Source organism: Oncorhynchus nerka, linkage group LG9a, assembly GCF_034236695.1.
Source record: "Oncorhynchus nerka isolate Pitt River linkage group LG9a, Oner_Uvic_2.0, whole genome shotgun sequence".
Classification (NCBI taxonomy): Eukaryota; Metazoa; Chordata; class Actinopteri; order Salmoniformes; family Salmonidae; genus Oncorhynchus; species Oncorhynchus nerka.
In genome coordinates, this window is record NC_088404.1 from 19,235,081 (window position 1) to 19,261,045 (window position 25,965).

At 44.4% G+C, this 25,965-nt stretch overlaps 1 protein-coding gene across 3 annotated transcripts in view; it reads right to left on the reverse strand.

Annotated features, from left to right (window-relative positions):
- Window positions 1–1,037: 1,037 nt before the first annotated feature.
- The window catches only part of LOC115134012 (neuron navigator 2-like), a 121,260-nt gene continuing 96,332 nt past the window's right edge, over window positions 1,038–25,965 (reverse strand). For all 3 annotated transcript variants that reach the window (XM_029667513.2, XM_029667514.2, XM_029667515.2), the window contains 19 exons: window positions 22,821–22,873; window positions 22,063–22,086; window positions 20,504–20,578; window positions 13,869–13,952; window positions 13,642–13,765; window positions 13,336–13,484; window positions 11,716–11,891; window positions 8,318–8,471; window positions 7,957–8,107; window positions 7,732–7,829; window positions 7,532–7,627; window positions 7,086–7,254; window positions 6,632–6,867; window positions 6,169–6,323; window positions 5,970–6,041; window positions 5,515–5,711; window positions 5,154–5,272; window positions 4,599–4,802; window positions 1,038–4,301 (listed from right to left, as the gene is read on the reverse strand). In XM_029667513.2, coding sequence (XP_029523373.2) covers window positions 4,167–4,301; window positions 4,599–4,802; window positions 5,154–5,272; window positions 5,515–5,711; window positions 5,970–6,041; window positions 6,169–6,323; window positions 6,632–6,867; window positions 7,086–7,254; window positions 7,532–7,627; window positions 7,732–7,829; window positions 7,957–8,107; window positions 8,318–8,471; window positions 11,716–11,891; window positions 13,336–13,484; window positions 13,642–13,765; window positions 13,869–13,952; window positions 20,504–20,578; window positions 22,063–22,086; window positions 22,821–22,873 — 2,471 coding nt within the window. In that variant the 3' untranslated portion in view covers window positions 1,038–4,166. The remainder of the gene's footprint in view (window positions 4,302–4,598; window positions 4,803–5,153; window positions 5,273–5,514; window positions 5,712–5,969; window positions 6,042–6,168; window positions 6,324–6,631; window positions 6,868–7,085; window positions 7,255–7,531; window positions 7,628–7,731; window positions 7,830–7,956; window positions 8,108–8,317; window positions 8,472–11,715; window positions 11,892–13,335; window positions 13,485–13,641; window positions 13,766–13,868; window positions 13,953–20,503; window positions 20,579–22,062; window positions 22,087–22,820; window positions 22,874–25,965) is intronic.

A 25,965-nucleotide genomic window follows, 5' to 3' on the forward strand; every position in this document is an offset into this window, starting at 1 on the left:
AATAAATCATTGATGAATGTCAATAGGATTCATTATATTTCTACTACAAAAAGTAGACGATGATAGATGAGGTGTCACTGCTGTTCTAATAGGAAAGACGGGTCAGTATGAAAGAACGAATTGTCTTCCACTGTCTTAAAACGGACAATGAAAAGGTGCAGTCACTGTGGCCCTCCATTCTGGTTGTACACACTTCTACTGTACAGATGGCAGGTATACGGGGTATAGAGCGGAGGACATACCAGTCACATAGGTAGCCTAAACAATAACAGAAAATGACATAGGTAGCCTAAACAATAACAGAAAATGACATAGGTAGCCTAAATAATAACAGAAAATGACATAGGTAGCCTAAACAATAACAGAAAATGACATAGGTAGCCTAAACAATAACAGAAAATGACATAGGTAGCCTAAACAATAACAGAAAATGACATAGGTAGAAAATGACATAGGTAGCCTAAACAATAACAGAAAATGACATAGGTAGCCTAAACAATAACAGAAAATAGCCTAAATAATAACAGAAAATGACATAGATAGCCTAAATAATAACAAACAATAACAGAAAATGACATAGGTAGCCTAAATAATAACAGAAAATGACATAGGTAGCCTAAATAATAACAGAAAATGACATAGGTAGCCTAAATAATAACAGAAAATGACATAGGTAGCCTAAACAATAACAGAAAATGACATAGGTAGCCTAAACAATAACAGCAAATTACATAGGTAGCCTAAACAATAACAGAAAATGACATAGGTAGCCTAAATAATAACAGAAAATTACATAGGTAGCCTAAATAATAACAGAAAATTACATAGGTAGCCTAAATAATAACAGAAAATTACATAGGTAGCCTAAATAACAGAAAATTGAGACAGAGTTGAGAAAATGGAACTGGGCTTAACACACTGAACATTGCTGAACAATATTTAAAACCACATGAGATCAAATAAAACTTTTTGCATTTAAAATAACTTACACTGATTTAGAGGATTTCTCTGAATACAAAAAAAAATGAAAAGTACAGTATCGTGACCAGATTTATTCTCAGTCTCATAATATTTCACATAAATTATTGACAACATATTAACAACATACAATCTATAAACCAAACTGTACACAAATGACTACTCTCTATTTCTGTACAAGATTTCAAAACGTGGGATTCAGATAAAATATTTACATTTTTTTTTACGTAAGCAAAATGCACATATCAAATAATTATTAAACATTATTAACAACTAGATTCAATAGCACACCTTTTTCACAACATTCCAACATCCAAACTTTGTGGGACCAAGAGAAGAAAAACAAACCTTTTCTATTTGTGCTTGCATCACCCTTTACAATCCAGTAAGATATGGTAGTGAAAATACAAACCTCACAAAAATATTCACAGATCAATGTACTTACAATACAACTTTTGACAATATGTAAAAATGGAAGTGAATTTTTGTTTTGGCTTTAGTCAAAAATTCCAAATGAAATTTGCATAGCATTTGTTTCTAAGAACACTCAGAGGATGAACAGCAACAACACTGGCAGATAATGGGGACCTTGTGAGGGGGAGCAACCAAAGTGGTGCCTCGTAGTAGCATAAGCCACTCAGAAAAAACTCCATCTTATTAGGGAATCAATTCTAGTCACTCCAATACAGCAACACTGGGGATCCCATTAACACTTGATGCAAATGGTCCTGGTGCTAATTCTCCAGATTGAATGACTAGACACGCCAGCCTCTGTCTCAAAGCCATGCAGTCGCTCTGATTCCTTTCTAGACTGGGACCTTTCAGATGTGGGTCTACATGTCCAAAGTGCCTCTATAAGAGAAACACTGGGTTGAAACATTTCATGCAGGGATTGCGCTCCGTTTTGAGCTGAATAAAAGACAAACAAGCACGGTTGGGATACTGTTTGAAACACTCATGAGGTAATATATATTTTAAAAATTCTGTCAATAAATTCACATTTTCCCAAGCAGAGCACCAAAAAACCCTATAAGCATCACTGATTTAAAAAAATCCCGAACAAAGCCTAGACCTTTTTGCTACCCGCTAGGTGCACAGAAAGGATGTGTTTTCATCAAAGTCTGAACAAGCTAGCAGCCAGCACCTAAACTCTGCACAGCCTCTATAGAAATCATGTTCATTAAAGGCATGCGTGTTACCACCGTTGTTATAAAAGTAGCAAGGCATCATTTGAAAGTTAAGCATAACAAATATGTCCACCATGGTGTGTGCCTCTCCACTAAGAAAATGCACACAGGTCAAGCTGCTAGGTAAAGTCCCCCTTATCTCAGCTCGCTGGTCACCATAGCAGCACCCACCTGTAGCGCGCGCTCCAGCAGGTATATCTCTCTGGTCACCCCCAAAACCAATTCTTCCTTTGGCCGCCTCTCCTTACAGTTCTCTGCTGCCAATGACTGGAACAAACTACAAAAATCTCTGAAACTGGAAACACTTATCTCCCTCACTAGCTTTAAGCACCAGATGTCAGAGCAGCTCACAGATTACTGCACCTGTACATAGCTCATTTATAATTTAGCCCAAACAACTACCTCTCCCCCTACTGTATTTATTTTGCTCCTTTGCACCCCATTATTTCTATCTCTACTTTGCAAATTCTTCCACTGCAAATCAACCATTCCAGTGTTTTACTTGCTATATTGTATTTACTTCGCCACCATGGCCTTTTTTTGCCTTTACCTCCCTTATCTCACCTCACTTGCTCACATTGTATATAGACTTATTTTTCTACTGTATTATTGACTGTATGTTTGTTTTACTCCATGTGTAACTCTGTGTTGTTGTATGTGTCAAACTGCTTTGCTTTATCTTGGCCAGGTCGCAATTGTAAATGAGAACTTGTTCTCAACTAGCCTACCTGGTTAAATAAAGGTGAAATAAAAAATAAATAAAAAAAAGCTCTATGCAGCTGAGTGAATGTATATCCAGTTATTGCTACTCAGTTTGGACCACATAAGCTATAGCCTAGGTTAGGTCACAGTCAAGGCAACCGGTTTGACATATAATAAGCTATAGGCTAGGTTAGGTCACAGTCAAGGCAACCGGTTTGACATCTGATAAGCTATAGCCTAGGTTAGGTCACAGTCAAGGCAACCGGTTTGACATCTCATGAGCTATAGCCTAGGTTAGGTCACAGTCAAGGCAACAGGTTTGACATCTGATAAGCTATAGCCTAGGTTAGGTCACAGTCAAGGCAACCGGTTTGACATCTCATGAGCTATAGCCTAGGTTAGGTCACAGTCAAGGCAACAGGTTTGACGTCTCATGAGCTATAGCCTAGGTTAGGTCACAGTCAAGGCAACCGGTTTGACATCTCATGAGCTATAGCCTAGGTTAGGTCACAGTCAAGGCAACCGGTTTGACATCTCATGAGCTATAGCCTAGGTTAGGTCACAGTCAAGGCAACCGGTTTGACGTCTCATGAGCTATAGCCTAGGTTAGGTCACAGTCAAGGCAACCGGTTTGACATCTCATGAGCTATAGCCTAGGTTAGGTCACAGTCAAGGCAACAGGTTTGACGTCTCATAAGATTTGTCATTTATTTATATGGTTGACTGTCTTTGCCTGTGATTGTAAACAGACTCCTAATAAACATTGAAAATAGTAGAGTACTGAGTTGAAATTATTCAGGTTATTGAACTTTGACTGGGATTTTTATCTTGGGTTACCAGCACCCAGTATGGCCCAAGGCTATTCAATTCCAGCCCTGGAGGGGAGAAACATTTCAGTTTTTTTGTTTCTATCTGGTAGTTAATTGTATTCAAGTGGTTTCCAGATCTGAAGTAGAAGGAGAGGATGAAAAAACAGAAGTATTTCATCCCTTCAGGACCGGAATTTAATAGCCCTGTAAGGCCTACACTCTTAGAATAAAAGGTGCTATCTAGAACCTAAAAGGGTTCTTCGGCTTCCCATAGGAGAACCCTTTGAAGAACCCTTTTTGGAAAGTAGTGAGTTCCAGCTATTATGCAATATGTCTGCCTAAAGATATGAAATTACAGAAGTCCAAATTCTAACTTCAAATACATAACCTCATATCAGTCTCCCATTGATGTCAATGGATGATTAACACAAAGGTATCTCAAGTTAGGATGTGTCCCAGCCACAGTGAGTATTATCTGCCCCAGTGAGACTCATAGTGTGCACTCCAGTGATAAGTCCAGCACGGTGTTGTCATGGTGATCCTGGTTGCTGTTGGAGTCACTGTCGTAGCTCTGAGTGCTGGCGGAGCAGTGGGCCGCTTCCTTTAGCTTCATCAGCATGTTCATCTGTGGAGATTAGAGGTCAGAGGTCAGATAGGTTGTCCCCTACATAAAGACACCGATGCTAACCATAAAAGCATCAATAGGACAGTAGATAGTCTTTAAAAGCACCTTAATGAAAGACTTTGATATTGGATACAAACATCAAGTGAAACCTTTGTCCATACAGACCATCATCACATACAGGATTATTGTGTAATGTCATACCAAACAGACTTTGTTGAATATTTCCAAATCCAACTGATATTTGGGATGAAGATCGTCAGAAAGGCTAACATGAGGAAGGGATTATAATTCACTTACCAGGGGGTCTCCGTTAGTGTCTCCCTGGGGAAGCTGCTTGCTGGGACAGCCGTCTTTGGAGATGGAGTATCCATCGAATCCCACGTCCACTGCCCGGAGCTTCAGCAGCTGGGTCCATTCGTGCTGCAGGGGGCTGGCTGCCCAGGGATAGCTCTCCACCACCCACTGTGCTGGATCCTCCCATGCAGCTCTCCTCCCATACAGCTAGGAGACAGACAGGTCGACAGACAGACAGACGACTCGGTTAGAATCATGCTAGCTGATCAGTGATTTTCCTTAAAAACTACTCCTTCAAGGGTTTTTCTTTACGTTTACTATTTTCTATATTGTAGAATAATAGTAAAGACATCAAAACTATGAAATAACACATATGGAATCATGTAGTAACCAAAAAAGTGTTAAAAAATATGTGTGTGTGGGGGGGCTTATTATATACATGCATGTATTGCATCTCTCTGTGTATGTGTGTTAGTTACTAACCACCATTCAAAGGCCTTGTTCTACTGCAAATGTGAATTGATGCCACATTTCCAGCGTTGTGTAATTTTAGAGTACCTGCAGCCCCTCTCGGACAGCCTCCAGCATGTAGGGAATGATGGAATAGTTCCACAGATCTGTGAACCACACTCTGGATCCCTCCACATCCATGGGGCAGGACAGGAAGAGGCGGGGCCCTTGGAGGAAGATAGAGAGACAAATGTCAACAAAACATATCTTTTCATTCAATAGAACCTTCAATCTTGTCCCATATATGTTTTCTATATTGACACATTTCAAATAGACAATAGAAAAGCATGCATTCATTCAGGCACAGTTAAATATCTATTCATCCATCTCTTACGTCATAATGTAAAACAACTTGGCCAGATAATGTCAGAAAAAAAGAAAAGAAAATTTGATTTCTAGTGGATCTTACCGATGGTGACGTCCGAGGAGCTGTGGGACTCCAGGAACCGGTTGAGGTGATGCCAGACAGTAGGGATCCACTCGATGATCCTCACCAGCTCAGCATTACGCTGTCGGCTGCTGATCTCTGTCTCCATCAGCCTCCTCCTCAGGAACCGACCCAGGAAGCCCTTCACTGGCTCAGTATGGTTGGCACACAGCACCCACCTAGACAGGACACCCACACAGTAACCAGACAACAGTTTAGAGGATGATCAGTTACTGTTCAAATAGACCTCTATTCAGGGTTAGGCAGAGAACAGAGATATCAGTCCATCCATTTATAAATACTGCCCTCTTGTGGGGTCTACATGACAAGTCACACAAATACAATTTTACATTTCAGAATATAGATGACATCATACCACATTAATTGTTTACTGAAAAAATACAGTCACATATAAGAAATGATAGGATATGATATACTTGAAGTTATGATGAAGCTGGAGGTTGGGAGTGGTCGATGTAGCCTGATTCATTGTTCCAATGATATAAGGCCTGTGAAAAAACAAGTAATTGAGGATTTAGGAGTGTCACACAAATACAAATGTTTTTATGTGTGTGTATATGTGTGTGTGGGTGTGCCTGTGCGTCTCTGTGTGTGTGTGTGTGTGTGTGTACTGACCAGCGGTGGTGCTTGCAGCTGAGCAGGCCATTGAAGACCTCTCCCAGGGAGCTGCTGCGGTGCAGGTTGTCCAGTATGACCACCAGGGGCATGTTCACCCCATGACTCATACTATTACACTTGTCAGCCAGGTTAGACAGGTACTGACACAGCTCCTGGACACCAGCAACAAACAGACTACAGAGTTGACCATTTCCACATTAACCACACAATGATTCCCCATACAGCCTCTAAAATACCACAGATACCTATACATTACTAATGACATATCAAACATGTTTTCCAATTACTGTATCCTCCAACAGTTCAAATGTAAGGAGGAATAAGCATTTCCATTCGGTGTTGTCCTCTCTCTCATATAGCTATACTCATTAGGGTTATATTCTGGCACCTCTGCTCTCATACAGAAAGTATCCCATGGTAAAGGTTATTCCTACATATGAGTCATGATAGTGTGACAGACCTTCCTTGACTTGTGGTCGACGTTGAACGTGGCAATGGTCCCATCGGTGACCTCTCTCCTCTCCCTCAGCACCATGTGTTTGGCCAACCGGCTGGCCAGGAAGCTCTTTCCAGTGCCGCTGGGGCCAGACAGGATGATCCTGCCGTGGTCATGCAGCTGGGACACGTAGCGCTGCAGCAGGGGCTTGGGAATCAGTGTCTCGAATACCAGGCTGTCCTGGCTGTGCTCACACACACCTGCAGGCAGGTGGCAGCACAGAACACATATATGTTAAAGGATATGTTCACTTTTTTTTATTATTCACTTAATTGTTTTGTTATTCACTGATCCAGACAGCTTTTAATTACAGGGCTCTGATTTACTTAAATAATGACTACTAGCAAAAACAACGGGAGTGATAGGGGCATAGATCTCATTTTCTAAACTTTGCACAGAGGTCCATTCTTGCCCATACCTTTGAGGTAGACAGAGATGGTGTCACTATCTCCAACAAGGTATCCACAGGGCAGGAGTTCAGGGGTGTCAGCCCCACTGGTGCGATGGATGTCCCCGATGCTATAGCCCAGGACACAGTCTGAGTTTAGACCCAGCTGGCTGACTGGGTCCACATGGATGATGTACTCCTGCAGGACCAGGGACCAATCACAAATCAGATACAAGACAAGGGACCAATCACACATCAGCTACAAGAGCAGGGACCAATCACATCCTCAGATACAGGACCAGGGACCAATCACATTATCAGATACAAGACCAGGGACCAATCAAATACATTTACATTTAAGTCATTTAGCAGACGCTCTTATCCAGAGCGACTTACAACAGGGACCAATCACACATCAAATACAGGTGTATCCTAGTCACTCCTCTACCAAGAGTTTTTAATGCCTGTTGATTTACCTTGAAGAGACGTCTGACCACCCCATCAAGCACATCCCACTTAGTTTTCCCACTGACACCAATGCAACCAATCAGGAAATGACAAGGTCTACGGTCCTATAAAATAAGATACGATATTAAGGACAAATATGGGCACAGTCATACATTATTTGGTAGCCATTGTAATTTTTTGTGAGTTGGAAATGTAAGAAGTTTGGTACCTCTTTCCACTTGGTGTCCTCATCCAGAGTTACGACCACCTTAACGTGTTGTCCTTCTTTCCGTGAGCTACCGTCCCCGCTGTCCTCCAACAGCATGTCTACAGAGACAGGGACATAGATGTTGACTACTGCAAACCGGACTACAAACAATCACACACACACATACAGAGACTAAAACATGCACGCACGCACGCTTCGATCACTTACTCACACACTCAATCTTACCGAGGCTGGTGGACTCTGTTAGGGCGAGGCCGTGCTTTGACTGGCCCGCTGAGGGTGAGGCCACTAAGGCCTGTGAGGCTGCTCTGCTGCAGCTGCCCTGACTCTCCATCTTCAGACAGTCGTTCTCGGTCTTCAGCCTCTCTATCTCGCCCTGAGGACAGGTTACAACACACCAGGTCAAACACAGCTCAAAGCATCTCACCACATTCTATTTGATGTGCTTTGTGGTGGCCAATGTTTGAGTGGTCATTTATAGGGTGTGGAGTTTTCCCCAGGTCACAAGGTCAGGGAAACCTCCAGGCCCTCATCATGTCCTATGTCATTGGTCATATGTATGTGGTTACATTATGGTCACCCTCACCTGCATGCGGTTCATGGACTCCCTGAGCTGGTCCAGCTGGTGGGCGGAGCTGAGGGCCTCCAGGCGTATGTCAGTCAGCTTCATCTCCTTGTCTCGGAGCTCACTGCGGAGCCCCATCACCTTCTCCGCCTCGCTGTCTGTGTACTCTGAGATCCTGCAGACAAGACATAGACAGTCTGGTCAGTTCAGGGTTATACAGAAGACCAGTCCTCAAGAGCACATCCCCAGAAAATCCCATGAAGCACATTCTCTTGCAGACAATTATCAGACAATTATGCTTTTCATACAGTGATCAAAAGCTCAGTAACATGCTATACAAGTACATGTTTTGTCACTTCCACGAAATATTGTTGCTTATTCCAAGTTAATCCAGAGGCACTGAATCACTGTGATCACTGTGTTGTAGATAGGGGTCCAGGCAATCAGGCAATAGTAAACAGGACAAGATGAAGGTCCTGTGAAGGATGTGTGATTGGCTCCTTCATTCTAGTTTCAATAGCACAACAGGCATGAGTGATGAAGTTGAGATGAATTGGTAGGATAATCACTAGGTGCATCAAGGCCATTTGTTAGGAAAATCCATCATCAGAATTGATCATAAAGTGAATGGTGGTTTACAGACGTTATTCACACTCTATTACTGAGCCAGAGACCTAGTCCTCAACACCCCAGTTCTACCGCCCCGGCCACGCCCACTAACAGGCAGGGGAGAGAGAATGGGGCTAGAGAAACACAGACAGACGGACAAGAGAGGGACAGATTCAATACAAACATCCAACTAGGGACTAAAACAATGAGGCCATGCATTCTCTAATTATCACACACAGCTATGCACCACGCGCTCTCACCACTGGCGTCCCCCAGGGCTCTGTTCTAGGCCCTCTCCTATTCTCGCTATACACCAAGTCACTTGGCACTGTCATAACCTCACATGGTCTCTCCTATCATTGCTATGCAGACGACACACAATTAATCTTCTCCTTTCCCCCTTCTGATGACCAGGTGGCGAATCGCATCTCTGCATGTCTGGCAGACATATCAGTGTGGATGACGGATCACCACCTCAAGCTGAACCTCGGCAAGACGGAGCTGCTCTTCCTCCCGGGGAAGGACTGCCCGTTCCATGATCTCGCCATCACGGTTGACAACTCCATTGTGTCCTCCTCCCAGAGCGCTAAGAACCTTGGCGTGATCCTGGACAACAGCCTGTCGTTCTCAACTAGGCGGTGGCCCGTTCTTGTAGGTTCATGCTCTACAACATCCGCAGAGTACAACCCTGCCTCACACAGGAAGCAGCGCAGGTCCTAATCCAGGCACTTGTCATCTCCCGTCTGGATTACTGCAACTCGCTGTTGGCTGGGCTCCCTGCCTGTGCCATTAAACCCCTACAACTCATCCAGAACGCCGCAGCCCGTCTGGTGTTCAACCTTCCCAAGTTCTCTCACGTCACCCCGCTCCTCCGCTCTCTCCACTGGCTTCCAGTTGAAGCTCGCATCCGCTACAAGACCATGGTGCTTGCCTACGGAGCTGTGAGGGGAACGGCACCTCAGTACCTCCAGGCTCTGATCAGGCCTTACACCCAAACAAGGGCACTGCGTTCATCCACCTCTGGCCTGCTCGCCTCCCTACCACTGAGGAAGTACAGTTCCCGCGCAGCCCAGTCAAAACTGTTCGCTGCTCTGGCCCCCCAATGGTGGAACAAACTCCCTCACGACGCCAGGACAGCGGAGTCAATCACCACCTTCCGGAGACACCTGAAACCCCACCTCTTTCAGGAATACATAGGATAGGATAAAGTAATCCTTCTCACCCCCTCCCCCCTTAAAATATTTAGATGCACTATTGTAAAGTGGCTGTTCCACTGGATGTCTTACGGTGAACGCACCAATTTGTAAGTCGCTCTGGATAAGAGCGTCTGCTAAATGACTTAAATGTAAATGTAAATGTGGTACTGGTATATAGGGGTTACTGGTGTATATGGGTTACTGGTGTATATGGGGTACTGGTGTATATGGGGTACTGGTGTATATGGGGTACTGGTGTATAGGGGGTCCTGGTGTATATGGGGAGCTGGTGTATAGGGGGTCCTGGTGTATAGGGGGAGCTGGTGTATATGGGGAGCTGGTGTATATGGGGTGCTGATATATATGGGGTGCTGATATATAAGGGGTACTGGTGTATATGGGGTACTGGTGTATATGGGGTACTGATGTATATGGGGTACTGGTGTATATGGGGTACTGGTGTATATGGGGTGCTGATGTATATGGGGTACTGGTGTATTTGGGGTACTGGTGTATATGGGGTACTGGTGTATATGGGGTACTGGTGTATATGGGGTGCTGAAAAATATGGGGTACTGGTGTATATGGAGTGCTGATGTATATGGGGTACTGGATTATATGGGGTACTGGTGTATATGGGGTACTGGTATATGGGGTACTGGTATATGGGGTACTGGTATATATGGGGTACTGGTATATATGGGGTACTGGTGTATATGGGGTACTGGTGTATATGGGGTACTGGCGTATATGGGGTACTGGCGTATATGGGGTACTGGCGTATATGGGGTACTGGCGTATATGGGGTACTGGCGTATATGGGGTACTGGCGTATATGGGGTACTGGCGTATATGGGGTGCTGGTGTATATGGGGTACTGGTGTATATGGGGTACTGGTGTATATGGGGTACTGGTGTATATGGGGTGCTGCTGTATATGGGGTACTGGTGTATATGGGGTGCTGGTGTATATGGGGAGCTGGTGTATATGGGGTGCTGGTGTATATGGGGTGTATATGGGGTGCTGGTGTATATGGGGTACTGATATATAAGGGGTACTGGTGTATATGGGGTACTGGTGTATATGGGGTACTGGTGTATATGGGGTGCTGGTGTATATGGGGTACTGATGTATTTGGGGTACTGGTGTATATGGGGTGCTGATGTATATGGGGTGCTGGTGTATATGGGGTGCTGGTGTATATGGGGTACCGGTGTATATGGAGTGCTGATGTATATGGGGTACTGGATTATATGGGGTGCTGGTGTATATGGGGTGCTGGTGTATATGGGGTGCTGGTGTATATGGGGTACCGGTGTATATGGGGTACCGGCGTATATGGGGTACTGGTGTATATATATATACTGTACATATAAACTTCTATAGTATATATACACCTGTTAAGATATTTGTATCAGACACGATGGGAGTCAGTCGTAATCATCAATATGGTCATGTAATCCTTCCGACCCCTGAGTTGACTTCCAACCCCTGAGTTGACTCCCGACCCCTGAGTTGAGGGAACAGGGAGCTTCTATTATGATCCACTATCTCCTCCCAGTTATAAACAGGTGAGCGTCTAATGGTCTATTGGTCTGGGCCCAGGTACTCACAAAGAGTTGGAGTGGGAGTTCTGGAGCATGGGTGTAGAGGTGGTGGAGCAGTTATATGCTGTTAGCTTGGGGGAGGAGGGCAAGGAACAGTCGGTCATCTCCTCAATGTCTGAGTGGGAGGACGCAGACTTGGGCGACTTCTTCTTCCCAAATGCCTGCTTGAAGGAGCTCCGCAGCTGCAGCCGGGGACAGGGGGAGGAACAGGGAGCAGGGAAGAAAAGAGAGAGACCTGAGTACATAGTGAAACACACAGACACATCAGGGAGTTGAAAGAAAAACCTGTACACAAAGCATTTATAAACTTCTACTCTTTCACCATCTCCAACTGAACAAGCAATAATATTTTTTGGAAAGAGTGTGTGATCTTACCTCATAAACCTGCCACACCATAGGAGAGCACAAGAGGGAAAATACAAGACAAAACAGCATGCTGATCATAGACAGCTTCAACTTTTAGCTCACTTAAATAATCCAAGACCTTGTACAGGTGTTAGGGACAGAGACTAGACTGTTCACAAGGTAGCTCACTAAAGAGACTGAATGCAAACAAACAACTCACAGCTACACACAGGGAATGAACACCAGGCTATTAGAGAGAATAAGATATCACTTTGACAACTTCTCACTAATTGACATGACTACTCAATCACTAAAAGGCAGATTTAGATATTTAAACTCAGGAGCCGTCTCCCCCTTGTGGTCAAATAGTCACTTACTCCACGGTTGTACTTCTAACCTATACATAGCTACAGATGTCCTATCTTAATTTGATCACACTGTTGTTGCAGATCATTTTCATTTAAACAGGTTAAAAAGGATTATAATGTTTGTCATTTTCACTTGAAAATATCAGACTTGATTTATTTTAACAAAAAATATAACAACCCCTATAAAAATGTCCATTAATTATAATCCACATAATATTTCACATTTCCTGTTGCTGCAGGATTATTTTACTGCTGTGAGAAACTGGTCAAATTAAGATAGTACATCTGTACAAGTATCATCACTGTGGACAGTCTGCATACATAGTCATCTTTCACCTTCCCTCCAACACACGCAACAGCATTATTATATCAGGACAAAAGAACACACAGATATTTTAATTTGACTTCATAGGTTACAGGCCATGTTGAACCAGAATATACACACATCTGCCTTTTCTACAGGCAAAAAAATGTACATTGACCTAAGCTTGTATCTAACTATAACAGACTACAGACTAAACCTTATTGTAGCAACGTACAGTTTGTTTGCGGTTTTTCATATGCAATAAGAGAACGGCTCACAAAACTCCACTCACAGTCTAGTTTCTAGAGGAGCTCCCTAAGAGTAATAAGCATATTCACCTTTGCTCCTGCACAAGGAGGCTGAGACAATCAGGAGGATTGGAGGAAAGGTCAAAAACACATTACAGATTAGACAAACAGACACACACAGAGCGACAGACAGAGACTGACAGACAGACACACACAGAGCAACAGACAGTTAGCTAGTCAGTCAGCCAGCGACAGACAGACAGACACACACACACAGAGCGACAGACAGACAGACACACACAGAGCGACAGACAGACAGCTAGCTAGTCAGCCAGCGACAGACAGACAGTGGAGGACCTACCCAGTTCTTCTTCTTCTTGGAGTCCAGCTCCTGGTTGCTGCCCACACTGGAGTGGCTGGTGGCGCTTGTGTTGCTGGACACACTGTCAGATGAGTGCTGTCTGTGGATACGCAGGTCCAGGTGAGACTGGGAGCTCTCATTGGCTGAAGCTATGGAATACACAAGAAAGTGACTGGGTTAGACAGGGACCAGATGATGACATAGAATTGGAATCCATTCAGATTCTGAGTCAGATGCTTTTCTCACTAGGCAATAACCATCCATCCTTGTTGTGTTTCCATGGTGATGTGGGAGGTAACTTCTCACCTGACCTATCACCGTTGCAGGAGGTCTCTGGGAGATTGATGTCACCGTTGATGGCTGCCTGGACTGGGGTATTCTGCTTCTTCAGGTGTTCTATGGTCTTCCTCAGCTCGTTTAGCTCAGAGTCCTACAACACAACAACATGATAAAACAACACAATTAGCTCCACCATCCATCCAAGAAAGGACAGACATATTTGTAAGGAAACAGACCACAGCCCCAGTCCATACCTTCTGCTCAGCCGTGGTGGTAAGTCCCTGGAGTCGGATGGTCATGTTCCCCAAGCTCTGCTCAAATGCTGCTACCAGGTGAGCCTGAAGACATACACACAACAGTTCACATTTAGTGATCCATGTATGAGGAAAGTAAGCAAATTGACCTGCTGACAATGTCATTTGTAATCCCATCTCAAGGCTGTGAAAATGGCAACAAACTGCCACTCTCTGGAAAAGGTCTTGCTCATAAGAACACACCCATGTACTTTTCATGACATGCATACACAGAGCCAAAACAAAACATACACAGGTGATAATGGCTTCTATGACATGGTGTACCGAGTATTTTGAGTAAGAATGACAGGTCAGAACATGTTGGAAATGGATCAATGCTGATGTAAAGGGTGATGGGGCAGGATCTCTGACGGCTAGCTAGCTACAATAGCGGTCTGGGAAGGGTTCCATGTTTTAGCAGCCTGGTAGAGATCAACATGAGGCCAACACAAGTCCTAACACACTCTAGCAAGCTCTCAGCTGCCTTAGTGAAACCAGAGACCTGCTATCTTCTCACAGCCACAGATGAGCACATGGGGACAAAGGAAAAAGAGTAATACAGTTAGGATGTTTTCATCTCATATGCAGAGTAAAAATAATCACCAGTATATGTTATATTTTGTAGAGATACAAGTATGGTAGAAACATGCTGCTAAAATTCATGCTCATTATCAAATTACACAGTTGGAAATATGATGAAGATGTACAAAGAGATTGTAGACTCGCTCAGTATGCCGTCTGTTTGGCTATAATAAACATCCAAAGAAACCAACTCAAATGCATGAAATCAATGGACGGCTTGTGTTTTAGAAGATAAATGCAAACATTACACACCGCAGGTGTTTGGATTTCAAAAGGTTGGTTTCAGATATGACACATTACTTTATGCATTAATGTTGTTGATATGCTTTACAAATAAAAAAATCTGAGCAATTGATTTACATTCCACTGAAAAACCAAAGCATTATCAACTTTTGAAATCAAACCTGAAATCAAATATGAAGTTCCTGGTGTTCAGATAACTAACAGCTTTCCAGCCAAAACAAAAGCAGAACATCAAGATAAAGGCAACAGAGACGAGTGTGTCCTCTGATAAAACATATCTAGGACAGACACACTGAACTCCAACTTCAAGTTACAGCCCACAACGTAGCCATATTATTCCCTGTACTGCTAGCCAGAGGTGCCAGTCAGATCCCACCTCAGTGAGGCCCTGCTGTGTGTTGCTGTCCCCCTGGTGGTGCCTCAGCATGGGCTGCAGCTGGCATCTGGCCCTCTCTCTGGCTGCCTCCTTCCCCAGGGACGGGTAGTGGTTCAGGCAATACCACGCCACCGGGCTGCCGGCCCTGGGACTTCTCGCTGACATGGTTAAAGCTCCTCAGCTCAAGGTGATCCAGCCTTTGATAAAGTATGAGTCCAATAGCAGACAGACGCTGAAGACTGATAGCTTCTGAGCTTCTGATCATCACACAGAGGTATGAGTAAACACGTCCTGATTCCTATCACAGCCCAGAGCCCGTTCTCCACGGAACATAAGCTGAAGGCAGAAGAGAATGCGGGGAACAGATCTGGAGGGCTTCCATCAGACAGAGGCGCTGGTGTTGGGGCATGTGGCTGGCTGACAACTCCACTATCAAGCTGCACAGATTAGCTCCAGGAGTATAGACGGGTTGGTTGTTAAGCAACAAAACTGACGTGTGTGCAACTATGGGGCAAAACAGACAGGGTTGGCTTAGATTGTTGACAACATGTAAACTACAGTACGTTCGGAAAGTACACAGACCCCTGGACTTTTCCCACATTTTTGTTACGTTACAGCCTTATTCTAAAATGGATTAAATCATCCCCCCCTCAATTTACACACAATATTCTATGATGACAAAGCAAAAACTGGTTTTTAGAAGTTTTTGCAAAAAAAAAGAAACGCGGAAATATCACATGTACATAAGTATTCAGACCATTTGCTCAGTACTTCATTGAAGCACCATTGGCAGTGATTACAGCCTCAAGTCTTCTTAGGTATTATGCTACAAGCTTTGCACACCGGTATTTGGGGAGTTTCTCCCATTCTTTTCTGTAGATCCTCTCAAGCTCCGCAAGGTTGGATGGGGAGTGTCGCTGCCCAGATATTTTCAGGTCTCTCCAGAGATGTTCGATTGGATTCAAGTCTGGGCTCTGGCTGGGCCACTCAAGGATATTCAGAAACTTGTCCTGAAGCCACTCCTGCGTTGTCTTGGCTGGGTGCTTAGGGTCGTTGTCTTGTTGGAAGATGAACCTTCGCCCCAGTCTGAGGTTCTGAGCAGGTTTTCATCAAGGATCTCTGTACTTTGCTCCGTTCATCTTTCCCTCGATCTTGACTAGTCTCCCAGTTCATGCCGCTGAAAAATATCCCCACAGCATGATACTGCCACCACCATGCTTCACCTTAGGGATGGTGCCAGGTTTCCTCCAGACGTGACGCTTAGCATTCAGGCTAAATAGTTCAATCTTGGTTTCATCAGACTAGAGAATCTTGTTTCTCATGGTCTGGGAGTCCTTTAGGTGCCTTCTGGCAAACTGCAGGTGGGCTGTCATGTGCCTATTACTGAGGAGTGGCTTCCGTCTGGCCACTCTACCATAAAGGCCTGATTGGTGGAGTGCTGCGGAGATGATTGTCCTTCTGGAAGGTTCTCCCATCTCCACAGAGGAACTCTGGAGCTCTGTCAGAGTGACCATTGGGTTCTTGGTCACTTCCCTGCCCAAGGCCCTTCTTCCTTGATTGCTCAGTTTGGCCAGGCGGCCAGCTCTAGGAAGAGTCTAGGTGGTTCCAAACTTCTTCCATTTAAGAATGATGGAGGCCATTGTGTTCTTGGGGACCTTCAATGCTGCAGATATTTTTTGTTACCATTCCCCAGATCTGTGCCTCGACACAATCCTATCTTGGAGCTCTACGGACAATTTCTTCGACCTCATGGCTTAGTTTTTGCTCTGACATGCATGGTCAACTGTGGGACCTTATATAGACAGGTGTGAGCCTTTCCAAATCATGCCCAATCAATTGAATTTACCACAGGTGGACTCCAATCAATTTGTAGAAACATCTCAAAGATGATTAATGGAAACAGGATGCACCTGAGCTCAATTTCGAGTCTCATAGCAAAGGGTCTGAATACTTACGTAAATAAGGTATTTTTATTTGCAAAAATGTCTAAAAACCTGTTTCACTTTGTCATTATGGGGTATTGTGTGTAGATTGATTAAAAAAATACATATTTAATCAATTTTAGAATAAGGCTGTAACGTAACAAAATGTGGAAAAAGTTAAGTGGTCTGAATACTTTCTGAATGCATTGTAAATTTAATCTCCAAATGTTTATTGAAAACATACTGTAAATACATTTGCAGAATGAGCACTTGTCTCTCAAATACATTGTTAGAGTTGTTGGTTAGCTAGCTTGCAATTTTTTTGACATATTAGCATGATATCACTCAAAACATCTCAAACAAGACATGGTATGGATAAGAAGATAAAACAAGACATGGTATGGATGAGAAGATAAAACTAGTTAAAACAAGACATGGTATGGATAAGAAGATAAAACTAGTTAAAACAAGACATGGTATGGATAAGAAGATAAAACTAGCTAAAACAAGACATGGTATGTATAAGAAGATAAAACTAGCTAAAACAAGCCACCTACGATTCCCCACATGGCGGCTTCTTGTCATTTTTGCTAGCTATCTGACCGTTCATAATTAAACAATGCACACCTTTCGGCTACATCAATGTATTTTTGTGACGTTGTCAGCCAAACCATCTATTCTCGGTAAGTCAGCCAGTCAGTCAGTCAGTCAGGTCCTAGTGCAGGTCTGTCTCGTAGGGCCGTTAGGGTCAGGCCATTAGGGTCAGACCATTCCACAGTGTCATGTTCAATGCTTCCCCTCTCAGACCATTCCACAGTGTCATGTTCAATGCTTCTCCTCTCAGACCATTCCACAGTGTCATGTTCAATGCTTCCCCTCTCAGACCATTCCACAGTGTCATGTTCAATTGCTTCCCCTCTCAGACCATTCCACAGTGTCATGTTCAATGCTTCCCCTCTCAGACCATTCCACAGTGTCATGTTCAATGCTTCCCCTCTCAGACCATTCCACAGTGCCATGTTCAATGCTTCCCCTCTCAGACCATTCCACAGTGCCATGTTCAATGCTTCCCCTCTCAGACCATTCCACAGTGCCATGTTCAATGCTTCCCCTCTCAGACCATTCCACAGTGCCATGTTCAATGCTTCCCCTCTCAGACCATTCCACAGTGTCATGTTCAATGCTTCCCCTCTCAGACCATTCCACAGTGCTCTTACATGGGGCTACAGCCTTCATACTCCACACCAAGTCTCCACAGCTGCAGGAACCTCCAACCTGCTTTGTTGTGAAATCTCTGTTGTGAGATCACATGACCAGTGTGGATGCGGGCCAGAGGATGCACCTTTTCATTAGGTCGTTACTGCTGGGCCATTGTGTTTGTTTGCATTCAGAGAGCAGATAGAGAAGATATGGGGTTCAATGCTTCCCACACCATTCCATTGTTTACTCCATGTGTAACTCTGTGTTGTCAGTTCACACTGCTATGCTTTATCTTGGCTAGGTCGCAGTTGCAAATGAGAACTTGTTCTCAACTAGCCTACCTGATTAAATAAAGGTGAAAAAAAAAAAAAGTGTCATGTTCAATGCTTCCCCTCTCAGACCATTCCACAGTGCCATGTTCAATGCTTCCCCTCTCAGACCATTCCACAGTGCCATGTTCAATGCTTCCCCTCTCAGACCATTCCACAGTGTCATGTTCAGACCATTCCACGCTTCCCCTCTCAGACCATTCCACAGTGTCATGTTCAATGCTTCCCCTCTCAGACCATTCCACAGTGCCATGTTCAATGCTTCCCCTCTCAGACCATTCCACAGTGTCATGTTCAATGCTTCCCCTCTCAGACCATTCCACAGTGCCATGTTCAATGCTTCCCCTCTCAGACCATTCCACGGTGTCATGTTTCAATGTTCTTCCCCTCTCAGACCATTCCATTCGTGTCATGTTCAGACCATTCCACAGTGTCTTCCCCTCTCAGACCATTCCACGGTGTCATGTTCAATGCTTCCCCTCTCAGACCATTCCACGGTGTCATGTTCAATGCTTCCCCTCTCAGACCATTACACGGTGTCATGTTCAATGCTTCCCCTCTCAGACCATTACACGGTGTCATGTTCAATGCTTCCCCTCTCAGACCATTACACGGTGTCATGTTCAATGCTTCCCCTCTCAGACCATTCCACAGTGTCATGTTCAATGCTTCCCCTCTCAGACCATTCCACAGTGTCATGTTCAATGCTTCCCCTCTCAGACCATTCCACAGTGTCATGTTCAATGCTTCCCCTCTCAGACCATTCCACAGTGTCATGTTCAATGCTTCCCCTCTCAGACCATTCCAGACCATTCCACCATTCCACAGTGCCATGTTCAATGCTTCCCCTCTCAGACCATTCCACAGTGTCATGTTCAATGCTTCCCCTCTCAGACCATTCCACGGTGTCATGTTCAATGCTTCCCCTCTCAGACCATTCCACAGTGTCATGTCAATGTTCCCCTCTCAGACCATTCCACAGTGTCATGTTCCCCCCTCTCAGACCATTCCACAGTGTCATGTTCAATGCTTCCCCTCTCAGACCATTCCACAGGTGTCATGTTCAATGCTTCCCCTCTCAGACCATTCCACAGTGTCATGTTCAATTCCAGCTTCCCCTCTCAGACCATTCCACAGTGTCATGTTCAATGCTTCCCCTCTCAGACCATTCCACAGTGTCATGTTCAATGCTTCCCCTCTCAGACCATTCCACAGCTTCCCCCCTCTCAGACCATTCCACAGTGTCATGTTCAATGCTTCCCCTCTCAGACCATTCCACAGTGTCATGTTCAATGCTTCCCCTCTCAGACCATTCCACAGTGTCATGTTCAATGCTTCCCCTCTCAGACCATTCCACAGTGTCATGTTCAATGCTTCCCCTCTCAGACCATTCCACAGTGTCATGTTCAATGCTTCCCCTCTCAGACCATTCCACAGTGTCATGTTCAATGCTTCCCCTCTCAGACCATTCCACAGTGTCATGTTCAATGCTTCCCCTCTCAGACCATTCCACAGTGTCATGTTCAATGCTTCCCCTCTCAGACCATTCCACAGTGTCATGTTCAATGCTTCCCCTCTCAGACCATTCCACAGTGTCATGTTCAATGCTTCCCCTCTCAGACCATTCCAGTGTCATGTTCAATGCTTCCCCTCTCAGACCATTACACAGTGTCATGTTCAATGCTTCCGTTTCCTCTCAGACCATTTACACAGTGTCCCTCTCAGACCATTCCACAGTGTCATGTTCAATGCTTCCCCTCTCAGACCATTCCACAGTGTCATGTTCAATGCTTCCCCTCTCAGACCATTCCACAGTAATATGCAACATTAACACAAATTAGTTCCATTGAGCACAACCAAGACATGACATACAGTTTCTACCAGCGTAGCATAACAATGAGAACCACAGTGCAAAGCATAGTAACCCTTTGCCATAGTACTTACATTAGCACTCATTTGAGTGGTCAGAGCAGACACCTTCTCTTGGGAGGCGTCCAGTTCTCTCCGCAGCTTACGAATCTGAGAACAGAAAAACAAGATCATGCTTATCTACAGGAAATACGATACATACCATATATGATACAGTAGTATGTATTCCATTGAATATAACAGAATATTTTGAGTAAGAATGATAGGGATTTAGTTGCTCCTGAGGGGCAGCTGGGTCAGTTGGTACATGTTCAGCTGCTAACAAAGCCTTTGTATTACTCAAATATCTTCAGGGCTCATATGGGGGACCCCAAACCCTCCAAAATAAAAGTAAATCAGATAGCATATGATAGCAAAATGTGTAGAATTGCACTAAATTAGCTTTAAAACAGCAACATTTTCTCTCAGCCTCATGGCAAAATGTATAGAATAGCAGGACATTTGCTTTAAAATAGCAACATTTTCTCTTAGCCTCATGAGAAAATGTGTAGAGTAGCAAAACTGTACATTTTTCTCTCTGCACCATGGCAAAATGTGTTGAAATGCTGGGCCTCCCAGGTGGCGCAGTGGTCTAGGGTTTTTGCATCACAGTGCTAGCTGTGCCACCAGAGACCCTGGGTTCGCAGCCGGCCGCGACTGGGAGGTCCGTGGGGCGACGCACAATTGGCCTAGCGTCGTCCGGGTTAGGGAGGGTTTGGCCGGTAGGGATATCCTTGTCTCATCGCGCACCAGCAACTCCTGTGGCGGGCCGGGCGCCAGGTGCACGGTGTTTCCTCCGACACATTGGTCCGGCTGGCTTCCGGGTTGGATGCGTGCTGTGTTAAGAAGGAGTGCGGCTTGGTTGGGTTGTGTTTCGAGGACGCATGACTTTCGACCTTCGTCTCTCCCGAGCCCGTACGGGAGTTGTAGCGATGAGACAAGATAGTCACTAATAATAATACCACGAAATTGGGGAGGAAAAGGGGGTAAAATAAAAATTTTTAAAAAGTGTTGAAATGCAGTAAGTAAAAAAAAAAAATGACATTGGGGGGTGGTGGGCCCCCATAGGTCAGTGCCCCGGTGCCCCAAATGCAGTAGTCCGGCCCTCGTAATGAGGTCACAGGTATGATGTAATATGTTACAAATCACAAATCAGCCTTTTGTGATTTGTAACATATTACACCATACCTGTGACCTGGGCCGGACTACTGCATTTGGGGCACTGACCTATGGGGGGGGCCCACCACCCCCTAATATCATTTTTGTTTTACTTACTGCATTTCAACACTTTTTTAAATATATTTTTTAAATTTTCTCCCCAATTCTGTAGTATCCAATTATTAGTGAATCAATGGTGTCACATTGTGTCACGACTTCCACCCAAGGTAGCTCCTCTCCCTGTTCGGGCGGCGCTCGGGTCTACTAGCTGCCACCGATCCTTTTTCCTTTTCATTTGGTTTTGTCTGTCTTGTCGTTCACCTGTGTCCCAATTTGGTTAATTAGTGGGGTATTTTAATCTCGCCCTACCCTCTTGGTTTTGTGCGGGATTGTTTGGGCTACATTCGCTCTCTCCTGCTCTCTCCAGTTGTTCTTACCTCTGACTGAGCTTTCTCCTCAGGCTATGGAAATAGAAGAGGAGCAAAGAGAAGGAAACATGTCAGAGTGTGCATGGGATAAGACGACATGACAAACAATCTGAACATATTCATTTTCCATCTAAGGCTACAGTGAATCCCTAGGGGCACAGTTAACTCGCAATGCAATTCAGCAGTCAATTCAGACATAACCTTATGCCTAACCCTACACTATCTAGAACCTAAAACGTTTTTTGGGCTATCCCCATAGGATAACCCTTTGAAGAATCCTTTTTGGTTCCCGGTAGATCCCTTTAGAGAACCCAAAATAGTTCTACCTGGAACCAAAAAGGCTTCTTCTATGGGACAGCCAAAGAACCCTTTTTGTAAGAGTGTAACCTTAAATTTAGACCAAAAATGGAGCTCATTTGTACTTTGTGGCTGGGGAATCTGACTTTGTGGCTGGGGAATCTGACTTTGTGGCTGGGGAATCTGACTTTGTGGCTGGGGAATCTGACTTTGTGGCTGGGGAATCTGACTTTGTGGCTGGGGAATCTGACTTTGTGGCTGGGGAATCTGACTTTGTGGCTATGGAAGCTAGTGGAAACCAGATTAACCCTAGTCCTAAACTAAAAAGTATGCTCAATGAAGAATTAAAATTAAAATAACTTTTTAGCCCAGGACTAGGCTTAATCTGTGTCTGGGAAACCAGCCCTTAGCATATCCATGTGTTTGGATAGTCAGTGGAGTGCATAGACAGACAGCGAAGTGGCGCTCACCGTGGAGTAGACAGACGAAGTGCTGGACACCAGAGACACAGAGGAGGCGTGGACTGGAGAGAAACAAAAACACAACGTTCAACTCATTCATCTGCCGACATCATTCATGGCACACTGGGCACAGATGTCAATTACACGTTGGTTCCACATCATTTCATTGAAATGACGTGGAAACAACTTTGATTCAACCAGTGGAGGGTGTATGATTCACGTAAGCAGGGATTCATCTCAACCTGAAGACTGGAAACAGGAACATGCATGAACAGGTCCCCTGACTGAACGTTTACAACAGAGGTGCTGTACTTGTGTGTGTGTGTGGCGCTGTTAATGTAACTAGTTTACTTTGTAGTCTACACTTTAATTGTTCTGATATGGTTGAAACACACAGCAGCACCAGTCTGGCTAACTCTACAGTTCACATGTCCAAACTCAACTGTATGATGCTTCACACTTTACCAGCAGTCATTAGCCTATACACCTCAGTCCAATGCTCTAACCACTAGGCTACCTGCAGCCCCATTTCCCTATAACACACGGTATATGAGCATGGTAGAATTCAATGGCTATGGTTCATTCTTATATGTTCTATGTTTGAGCTGATTTTGGAAAGCAAAAGTCGAATTGAAAACATTATTGGCATTGTTGAATTTGATTTCCATAATAGCAAGTTAGGACTGATGGTTTGGTTAGCTAACTAGCAAGTCTGTTTGGTTACCAAGGCAACTACTGTAGCTATCTAGTAAACCTAAACACATTTCTACCTGCAAATGAACACAGTCCTTAGTTAAGGGCCTATGCGTTCTGTGGAAATGGTTGATTATCCCTTACATATTCTCTAGTGAGTACTGTCAATGCCATAACATTAACACAGCCTCTCTCTCTTCATTCATCATCATTTAATGGAACCACAATATCCCTGCAGGACTAAAACGACAGCAACGGGATGTGCCAAACTTAACTAAATGCTTATCTGCTTATGAAGCCTTTGTACAAACAAGCCACAGTTATCCAGAGCCCTGAGTGTGTTCTCCAGACTGATTCAAGTGTCACAGAGTTCATTGACGTGTGTGGATAGATCATTTTTATTTTACCTTAATTTAACTAGGCAAGTGGGTTAAGAACAAATTCTTATTTACAATGACAGCCTACACCAGTCAAACATGGGCCAATTGTGCACTGCCCTATGGGACTCCCAATCACAGCCTGGATTTGAACCAGGGTGTCTGTAGTAACATCTCAAGCGCTAAGCCTTAAACCGCTGCGCCACTCGGGAACCCTAGATGGTAGGGAATGAGACACTAGTCTTCCACAAGAAATTCCATCATTTGGCATTTTGTTTTCATTGGTGGAAAACGCTGTCTCAAGCACCACTACAGAATCTCCCGTAATTGTTCAATAGGATCGATATCTGTTGACTGAGACGGCAACGGCATATCGTGAAATATCAGCAAGTTGAGCAGTTTTTGTCACTGGAGCTTCTGCCAAACGTGCCCCAACAGTCTCCCCTCTTTCAAAGTCACTGAGATCTCTTCTTCTAGCCATGGTAGCCAAAATAATAGGCAACTGGGCCTGCCCAGCATTTGTATACCTGATCCAAAGCATGATGGTATTTTGGTATTTTATTAGGCTCCCCATTAGCTGTTGCCAAAGCAGCAGCTACTCTTCATGGGGTTCAACACAAAACATGAAACATACAGAATGACATAATACAGAACATCAATAGACAGGAACAGCTCAAAGACAGAACTACATACATTTAAAAAAGGCAAACAGCCTACATATCAACACATACACACAAACTATCTAGGTCAATTAAGGGAGAGGCTTTGTGCTGTGAGGTGTTGCTTTATCTGTTTTTTGAAATAAAGTTAGCTGTTTATTTCAGCAATATGAGATGGAAGGAAGTTCCATGCAATAAGGGCTCTATATAATACTGTACGTTTTCTTGAATTTGGGGACTATGAAAAGACCCCTTGTTGCATTTCTGGTGGGATAACCGAGCTCTGTGTAAGTTGACCAGGCAAACAATTTGGGATTTTCAACACATCAATGTTTCTTATATATGTAGAGCTGGTAATGAATGGTGGGATGTTAATTCCACACTTGTGTGGAAGCACCTGCTTTCAATATACTTTGTATCCCTCATTAATCAATTGTTTCCATTATTTTGGCAGTTACCTATATTATTCTTTGAAATGACCATTGAACTGCAGTACATATCCCAGATTACACCTTTACATGCTAGGACGTTGGATTCATTTTTCAAGTTGGGAATGGATGCTTGTCTTTTCTGAAACATATATTTAGGAGTCCTGAAAGAAGATAGAGTAAACCTGGGGAAATATCTGCTCTAATCACAGTACATGTAGATGTACTCTATCACTTGTGATCTAAAAGTACAAAAGTAGGCACTGGGGTGCCATCAAACACAACCCTGTGCCCTGCTCCTGTCTGGAGAGTGAGTGGGTCTGTAGAGGTGCCATCAAACACAACCCTGTACCCTGCTCCTGTCTGGAGAGAGAGTGGGTCTGTAGAGGTGCCATCAAACACAACCCTGTGCCCTGCTCCTGTCTGGAGAGAGAGTGGGTCTGTAGAGGTGCCATCAAACACAACCCTGTGCCCTGCTCCTGTCTGGAGAGAGAGTGGATCTGTAGAGGTGCCATCAAACACAACCCTGTACCCTGCTCCTGTCTGGAGAGAGAGTGGGTCTGTAGAGGTGCCATCAAACACAACCCTGTACCCTGCTCCTGTCTGGAGAGAGAGTGGGTCTGTAGAGGTGCCATCAAACACAACCCTGTACCCTGCTCCTGTCTGGAGAGAGAGTGGGTCTGTAGAGGTGCCATCAAACACAACCCTGTGCCCTGCTCCTGTCTGGAGAGAGAGTGGGTCTGTAGAGCTGGTGTTGAGTCAGATGTCAATTTGCGATGGGAGAGGAGATATTTATCAGCCTTTCTCTTCCTTCTTCCTCCTCCTAACCTTGGCCTACATGCCACAACACCACAGCTCAACATGACTCTGAGACTTGCCCTTGGACACGAACAAATCAACAGCCAACACCAGCCAAGAAATTGACATCATACAGGGATCAGTTAAAGAGAGAGCCTCGGGACAAGCAATAAACCACAAGAGCACCAAGACATTCAGC